The sequence below is a fragment of the Sinocyclocheilus grahami genome, unplaced genomic scaffold, assembly GCF_001515645.1.
Source record: "Sinocyclocheilus grahami isolate Dianchi unplaced genomic scaffold, SAMN03320097.WGS_v1.1 scaffold309.1, whole genome shotgun sequence".
In the NCBI taxonomy this organism is placed as follows: domain Eukaryota; kingdom Metazoa; phylum Chordata; class Actinopteri; order Cypriniformes; family Cyprinidae; genus Sinocyclocheilus; species Sinocyclocheilus grahami.
Window position 1 is genome coordinate 1005057 of NW_015505488.1, and position 9499 is coordinate 1014555.

At 36.8% G+C, this 9499-nt stretch overlaps 1 protein-coding gene across 1 annotated transcript; it reads right to left on the minus strand.

Annotated features, from left to right (window-relative positions):
- Positions 1 to 382: 382 nt before the first annotated feature.
- On the minus strand, positions 383 to 7758 carry LOC107601633 (alpha-2,8-sialyltransferase 8B-like). The gene is made up of 5 exons (XM_016293884.1): positions 7694 to 7758; positions 7186 to 7341; positions 6809 to 7066; positions 3818 to 4111; positions 383 to 839 (listed from the first exon to the last, which is right to left on the minus strand). Exons 1-5 carry the CDS (start codon positions 7756 to 7758, stop codon positions 554 to 556), a joined length of 1059 nt encoding a protein of 352 aa, XP_016149370.1. The 3' UTR covers positions 383 to 553.
- Between the last annotated feature and the right edge of the window lie 1741 nt (positions 7759 to 9499).

Here is a 9499-nt window from a genome sequence, read left to right on the forward strand (position 1 = left end):
TCATCAGGAAAGTGAGTGAAACACACACACAAACACATTTTTATCAAATAATACGTCATTAAAATAGTGGTTCACATCAGCAGCGAACCGTACCGGAGTTCACATGAACCGTACCCCAGACCACCCTTTTTAAGCGGACTCTGGTACGGTTCGCGGGTGCGCACCCGAGTTCGGAAGACAGCGTTCACATCATCCAAACGAACCGAATTCTGACGTCAATCGAACCTGGGTGCGCACCAAAAGTGCTAGTGTGAAAGCACCCTATGAATCATGTTAAAAAAAACATGGGATCTGAACAAATAAAACAATGGCAAGAGACTTTTTTTTATAAAATAGCCTTAATTAGAGATTAAAGACCTTCTTAAGGTTGAACGCTTCAAAAGAAAGAAATCTAAAAGGAAAAAAATCCCCCACCGTTCATATATTGCAGTCTCACATTTGGTCAGAGATTTACCGGAAATATTCAGGTAATCCATATTTTTCACAGCATTTCTTTCTCTCTGCATGTATAAGGTCCAGTGTATGAAACCATTTGGAATGAGGCTGCAAAAGCTCATGTTGGAAGTTGACATGGTCCCGTGTGCAGCCGCAGCGCCCCCTGTCTGTGAAGAGCACTTAAAGTTCGAAATTCCAAAGGCATTGTGTGCGGACTGGCACCAGATGTGTAGTGGTAAGTTAGCTTGTCGTAGTAGTGGTACTTGACCGATTTGCCATCAGGATCATGAGCGAAAGGCCAGAAGCCATACAAGTGGATCTGGTCACAAAAGCGCGTAGCCATGGTGTACATCAGGAGTCCGGTGGTGGGTCTTTTGATCTGGACATGATTGGTCAGCCAGTACCTGAAAGAAAATCAATGATTACAAACATAAGACCATAATTTACTACACTCAAGCGCATACTTTCTTAAAATTAGTATGATCTATACTGTTTTATATTTATACTGTTCTATATCAATTACATAAAATCTTCAGAAAACAGAAAATCAGACATTACTGTTCAAACGCTTGAGATCGGTAAGAATTTAGGTTTTTCAAAGAAGACTTATGCTCACCAAGGCTGTATTTATTTGATATAAAAAAAATAAAAAAAAAAGTAAAAACTGCAGTATTTTGAAATATTACAATATATACATTTTATTTTATAATTATTATTATTAATGGATTTAGCAGACACTTATCCAAAGCGACTTACAGTGCATTCAGGCTATACATTTTTTACCAGTATGTGTGTTCCCTGGGAATCGAACCCACGACCTTTTGCACTGCTAACACAATGCTCTACCACTGAGCCACAGGAGAGCTGCATTTTAATAAAGCAATAAGCGTTGTGCCTAAGAACACTGTTATAAATTCACTGTAAACCATGGCTTCATGGGGCTTATTGCTTTTGTAAAATAGTTATTCCATATTAGTAAGGTTTCACAAAATAAAACAGGGCAAATAAAGTGTAATGATATTAATAAAATATTATTCTTCTGCTAAACAATGTAGTTCCTCAGAAACGGTTGTGGTTCCAACAAAGTGGTTGCTGAGCAACACACAAATGTAAACAAAGGTGTATGTTTGTAGAGTAATTTACAACAGCTTCGAACTCAGCTCAACCAATCAGAATCAAGGACCGGAACGATCCGTTTTATAAAATGCAATTTATTCCTGTGATGGAATTTGGATGGAATTTTTAGGAGCCATTAGTCCAGTCTTCAGTGTCACATGGTACTTCAGAAATCATGCTAATATGCTGATTTGGTGCTCTAAAAACATTTATTCCCATTATTTATAGTAAACAGTTGTGCTGCTTAAGAGTTTTGTGGAAACTGATACCGTTTTAGGACTTTTCTATGAATAGTTTTGATAGTTCAAAAAGAACAGCATTAAATTAAAAACTTTTGTAACATTATAAATGTATTTCCTGCCACTTACTGAATAAAAAATATTGATTTTGAAAAAAAAGAAAAGAAAAGAAAATTTGAACAGTAGGTGTATAAGGTTTTTAAAAAGTGCCAGTCCAAATGTAACAGGGGATTATAAAATCCTAACTGTGTTTAACAGGTAAGGTTACTAAAAAGGAGCCTGAGCTCAGCCGCTGAATTTAGGCTAAATCTGCTTTTTAAAATATTCTCATGCTAAACTCGCCTACATCCAAAACCTGATGGCTGTGCAGCTCTTCCACGTTTAAAAGGAGGAGATCAGACAATTGAACAATGTCCATTAAGATGCACTGAACCTTCTCCAGTCCACTCACAACAGGGCTCTCTCTGTGAATCCGAGAGGTGTCATTCATTCAGAACGGTTGAGGAAAAAGGGGGGCCTGGAAGAAAGGAGTTTCAGCTAACAAAGGGGATCCCATATCTTAAAGCTACCTCTGGACTTTGTATGGCTGAGTACAGATTTCTTTATTAGGATTCATTGGGATTAAAGTAAAACTCTAATAATGTGAAATATTACAGTTAATAAAAAGTTAACCTATAATGTATTCCTGTAATGGCAAAGCAGCCATTACTCCAGTTTCCAGCGTCACATGATGCTTCAGAAATCTTTCTAATATTCTGATTTGATGCTCAAGGCACATTTCTCATGATCAATGCTTAAAACTGGTGTCCTGCTCAATATTTTTGTGGAAACTGATAAATCTCTCTCTATTTTTATTGAACAGTATTGTATCAAGTAAATATTCTCTCTGCTAATGCTATAAATTATAGTGGGCACTGATTCAGACCTATTCAAACTAGTAACCTAAGCTATCTTTGTGAATGATTTATTAAAAGAACCAGCTCATAAGAATCATTGTTTTGCATCCCACAAGGACAACTCAATAGACTCAACTCAAAAAGATGCTTCTTGCCCTTATTCCACAGTTTTTCTATTGTAGGATGCAATACAGACTGCAAACCTACACTCAAAACACATAAAATGTAGTTTATTTTGCTGTAACACTGATGATTTAACAACAAATACATTTTCATGCAGCTACTGAAAATAGGCATAAATAATTTTTTTTTGATTTTGAAAATGGGTTTAGATGCACCATCTAAATGTATTTAATGACTTTTGAAAACTTGTTCATTTAAACTACACAGAATTTTGTTGATTCCTGAAGTACATTTGACAAGAAAATACTATTTCTGTTTTTCTACTTCAAAATTTCATGTTTAATTCAACGTGCTAGAAACGCTTGTTCTTTTTTAATTCTTAAAAATGCTAGCAATCTGAAAAAAAAAATAAAAAATTAGGATCTACACTGAATTTGTGTTCATTTCCAAATGAGTGTATGCAGATGATGTAATTTGTAGATGAGCTATTCCTATACAAATGTACTTTTTTATCATTTGAACAACTACAAATTGCAATTGGAATATTTTCATCAAAACATCATTCATTGAACAGCTGTCTCTTGCTTGGCCTTTATTCTGGCCGTGGCAAGCCATGCTATACAGATGGATCTAAGAAAAGCCATCCTCAGCTAGTTGCATTGTAAGGATGGTAGGTTCCAGATACTCTGCTCTGAGGGAGGACTGAACGGCAGACTTAAAATATGCAGAGGTCAATGCTATTTAAAGACAACCGACTACAACTGAGCCCAGAGGGGATTGAATTTATTGAGCGAACTAACAAAGACCTTCTCTAAAAAAATACAGATATATAGATGCCAGTGTGCACTTAGTGTGGGCCTCAATCCATTTACAGGAACAGTCCTATGCTGTGGTCGCGGGGTAGGATGTGAACATATTGATGCCTGAACTATAAATAGCTAGAGGCTTGATACACCTGCTTCAGCGTGCATTGGTGTTGAGTATAGGCTTAAATGCACGGGCACGTACCCTCTGACAGCATGGAGCAGACGCAGGGAGGGGAAGGCGGTGCGGACGTTCACAGTATGCAGAAGAATTAGGCGGATGGCCCACTCCACTCGCTCCTCTCCTCCTTTAGCCATGAAGGCAGGGATCCACAGCACACTCCCACTGAGGCTCTGCAGCCTGTGGACAAAGCGCTGCACCCACTCCTCACTGTTCAGGTCCTGAAAAGCACGCTGCACCACAGAAGGGTTCATGGTCACCAGACTCGTGCGCAGGCCCACATCAGCTGCATACTCCTCCACTGGAGCCAGGTTACACCTTGGAAACACACACACACTCACATGGTTAGGTCTTGATATTATCTCAAGTTAGTTCCTATATATTGTATATGTAAATGCCTATGCCTGTGTGCATACATACGGTCAAGCCTTAGTTTTCCTCATCAAGCTAGTAACAAGCTATCAACACATCTGAAGTTTATTCCACTCTGCATGCCTGCTTCAAAGAGACTACATTACACCCATAACATACTCTACACAAATGTGTCAATGTAGAACCTTCAAATAAGTGTTACATTTTCGCTGTTGCCAAAAGGGGTGCAATAGAACATTAGACTAAACAGCCTTCCTTCACAGTTAACATCTGGTGCAACATCTGGGTTCTGGAAGTAAAAATACCACTCGTTTTCTCCATATGGGACTTTTTTTTAATGATAACTAAAAAATCCTTTAAAGACAAATCTACTGTCTGCAAGTTTGCATATATCTATCATGGATTAATAACTTTACAGACAATATTTGTCTTTACACTTCATGTATTATATATTTCTTCATTTTTAATTTGACTGTCATTTGTAATGCTTCATGGGATTGTAGTTCTTTCCCTCATTAAACCCATTAAGCACACAGTCTTGTATTTGAAGCAAAAAAGTATTTGAAAATCAGTAGTTTGTAATATTCACCTCAGAGCTGGTCGATTTGGTTCATGGCTTATAATGCTTTAATTAAGACTATAAAAATCTGTGGGGAAAAAAATACAACTACTGCCAAAATGAAGCAACAATTTGACGTGTTTTTCAGCAAGTAATTTAAAGGTAATATTTGCAGCACATTGATTGCGTAATAACACATTCGATTTAATGGAACAGACCTTTGAAAATAACTCTGTCTCTCTCTTCATGTGTTTGTTAACTCTAGATCAATGCAAAAACGTGTGTCAACTGGACTGCATGTTGACAGAAGGCCTGCACACTTCATTAAAGTACGTTTAACTGGGGTCTGGGGATCCTCAGAGGTCCAAAAATAAACAAGATAGATCAAATTTATAGTATACATTTAAAGTAAAATTACCTATATAGTACAGTACTGAGAAGAAAAAAAGTCATAAAACTTTGAAAAATTATTATAAATGTGAAAAATATGCAGGAAAATATTTAAAAGAATAAATAGGGTCTTTACATGAAAATATACTGTATAGCTTCCATTTAAATTTTAGGATGGGGGGGTCCCTCACATTAGGATGATCATATTTGGGGGTCTGTGGCAGATTGAAAAGCCCTGCCAGACTACTGAGCATCAAGAGTGACACAATGTTCACTAACAATGTGACCTATAAAGAGCAAAAAAGAGTGAGCAAAATACTTGCTTCATTTTAAAACAAGTAATTTATCTTTGTATAAACTACAGCAAGTGCCTTTTAAAGCTCATCCCATCATTTAACTTTAAAAAAATCCATAAAGACACACAGAGGTGACTTTAAAGCAAATACTGAGCACAGTGTTGGCATTATCATCTTGCCACAATACCTGGAAAACCTTTCAACACTGGCACCATGCCGACTGCTGAGGCTTAGCTGTCATGGTCACACTCCCACACAGTCTTGTCCTTGCCCAGCAGAACAGCCATGCCAAACGCACAGGAGGGATTCAAGTTCCTCCATTACTTAATCTTTGAGGCTCTGTATGTCCCTGGACTGAAGCTGAATTACATTAATGTCCTAAAAGCACAGCTAGGCTGATTTCTGACTCATTTAGGATTGGAAATATCGCAGTATTACACAAGTGTGTCACATAAAGCACACTGCTGTACATGTGTTTTTCCAAGCAAACAGCTTTAGGCTGAACGCAGAGCATTTTACAGGCAAGTGAACTTTAATCAATTTTAGAAGACCGCCTAATTATGTTTCCAGGGATGTGGCTTAGAATTACTTATACAAATGTCATATTGGCTCAGCTGGTCACTAATTGCAGTATGTTATTATCACTCTTCAGTTCTGAAAGCCTTCCGACAGTACGAGTCAAGCCTGGATGTACTGACAGCTATTTCAAAAGCGCATTGTGTCACATACTGATCGTAATCTGTTTGAAATCCAACCCTTTTTTAAGCAAGTTTAAAGTTGTAGAGAATGGGAATACCCGGCTGCAGAAGATACAAACAGCACGAACAATTAAATTGAAAATGTGTCAATTAACGTCATAATAAATTAACATCAGCCTTGCAAACGTGCCGATCTGAGGTATTACACTCATGATGAAACCTCTGTATCTGAGGTTTTTGCAGCCTGTTATTCATGAAAAAAAAAATGAAAAGCTAATTGTGCAGGTTTAAAATAAGAAATAAAGTCACACTGTGAGATATAAAGTCACAGCTACAAGAAATAAAGACCAATTTATGAGAAATAGTGGCAATTGCAAGGCAGAGTCCCAATTACCTTTTTTTTTTACACTGAGGCACAAACTGTGTTTTATGGTTATCACTTAAATAAATCAGGTATTAATGACCAAAAAGAAAAAAAGTCCAAATAGGAGACAGAATTATTTATTTTAGAGAAAAAAAAAAAGTTCTCCACTGCTAATGTTAGGACATTGTTTTATAATTATTCTTTAAAGCTAGTTTAGGAAGATTGATTGTTTGATGGGATTTATTGTTTGATTCAGGATGAGAGCTGGCAAAGGTTACATCGACAGAGAACAAACTGTGAAATGCTACGACACGAGACAGAAGAAAAGAAGTTTACCTAATGACAAAGTCATGTGAATCAATCTCTCTGCCGCAGCTGCTATTCAGTAATATCCCAGAGTTCCCTACGATGGCACATTGTTTGTAATGCTGGTTCTTCATTGGAGACACCGTCGGCAAAAGGTGGTACAGGTTCTCAGAGATGTTTGTGGTGCTTTGGCGGTCAAATATATAATGAATTACATCCCCGGGTTTAAAGGTGCTCTTAAGAATTGAGATGTCCCTCTCAGCATCTAGGAACCTCAAAATGTTTTTCCTGGAAGAAAAATGAAAAATAATAACATGCTTTATGAATGCTAAGGGATAAAAAAAATAGAGTATTAACAGGGAACCACATTCTTTTTTACTGTGCATTTGAAAAAATTCAAGCCGTACCTGATGAGGTTAGACAAGGTTCTGTTGAAAGTCCATTCTGGTGAGAATGAATTGCTGGTTTTGCTCTTCATGCCTGGCAGTGGAATTGGAGAAGAAAAGACTTTGCTCTTTCGATAGGTGACTAGTGAAGTAGGAACACTATTCAGGACTGAATTTCTGATGGAGGAAAAATACCATGTTTATGTGCATGTCTGCCAAACATCACTGTAAGACACAGCTACAAATAACAACATCTGTCACCTCAAAAAATACTGGCAGCTATGTTTAATGAATTCTTGAAACCCTGATAAATCAGTAATATGAAAAAAAAGATTTTAAGTACATTTAAATAATTATAAATAATTAACATGCAAATAAACTGAAAATTGAATACATTTACATTTAAAATGTCTTGGTTTAGGTCTATAACACTGAGAAACAGACTTAAATATGTGGTTGTAAGCATCAATGACATTTTCTCACGAAAACACCATAAATCATAACTGATATAACAAATCAGATTACAAACCTGTTGGACTGAAGGACAAAGCGAAACTTCTGTGAATCCTCAATGTTCCTAAGAGCAGAAGGCATAACATATTCATCATCATTATCCAGTAATTTGACCATTAATAATGCTCTCCGAGTAGATAATTGAGGCAAAGGCAATTAGAATTTGAATTATGATGATATTTATTTAGGACTTTAATATGAGCCACTCCACATTTAGATTTTGCCATAGCCTATATTTATATGGAAGAAAAAGTAAGTGCAGTATGTTAGTATATTCTTGCTCATCGCCTGTCAGTCACAGCTGGTTATAACAGATTTAATTGCTGGAGGTCACAATGTCAATGTGCTAATGGGGTTTTGCCTACATTGTAAGGACATTTGGTCATTTGAACCCCACTACAAACGCACACACACAGACAAAAGCAGCTGCTGCTTCAGCCAACAGTCCTTTCATCTTTGATTCTGATCGTCTCTGATTTAATTGAAAGGTAGTAAAACTTTAATTTGTGAGAAGGTTGTTTCAGTGATCTACAGACCTAAAACAATTAGGCAGCATAATTGTTTTGTAGCTAAGATTGACTGGTTATCATGATCACTCACCAAGTGGTGATCACTCACAAAATATTACTTATGAAGATTGTGGATGACAGTTTCCACCGTCTTCCAAGCTCAGGAATACACTGAAACAATCCTGGCATATCATTTCTAAACCTACAAATGAAGACGCTTCTCGTGCCGTGAAAGATGTACTGTTTATATCACTGTTTCTTGTCAGGTCCAACATCCTCACTGCTTATGAAAATATGCTGCTTGTGTAGGCAAATGTAAGTTTGTATTAGGAAATACTGATATAACAGTAAAGGGATTTTTATTCTATTTATTCTATTTTTATTATTCAAATATCATCATACACCGCTGTCATCCCATCATGCATATTGAGGATAAACCTAATACTCTTTTTAGAAATGGAAGAATACATACAATGATACAAGAGTAAACTGTCCTACTTCACCTATATTCGACCTATTAGCTGATGGTTGTTCATGATTATTTATGAATTCCTGCATCAAGTTCATCTTGCCATTATACTAACTTTTGCTATTTTGTCAGCTTAAGATCTGTAATTTTCTTTCTTTGTCAAGGTTCTGAGAATATTTGCAAATGAGCTCACAAAAGTGGTGTTTTGTGCCCACAACCCTATAGTGAATTTCTGAAAGAAGCAGAAGGAATCTTATTTGAATCATTCTGATACATTCGTGTGCTTTGTGCTGCCAGAGATGGCCTAGAAATGGTGATGTCCGTGGAGAAAAGAGTAAGGAAATGAAAAAGGGGGTCATCTTTCTGCCATATTTTTAATTTGTTCTCACAATTGCTTTATAGGGAGTCTGTATGCATGATGGGTTGTGAAAACCTTTTGATTAACATTTTGTTTATGTGTGTGTGTTTAATATCTAGGCCAAAATGCTTAAATCTTAAAGGTTCTTTATTGGCACCTATGATTCCACGAATAACCTTTAAAGGCGTCATGAACTAAGAAATCAAAATTCCCTTGATCTTTTGACAAATATGAGGTCATTGTACTATATAAATATCCGGTAAGTTTCAGAACTCAAAACTTTCTCATTAGTCTAAAAACAGCTTGTATTGAAGCCAATATGCCAAAATGACAGGTTGTGCAATGTGCCACTTTATGATGTAATAATGTGGCTAAACCCTGCCTCCACAGAAGAAGATCAATGCCTGCTCCTACATCACTGCCTGCTAAGCCCTGCCCACTGATTCGCAGTCTTTGCATTGCATTGTCTTCCTTCTGATCCCAGCA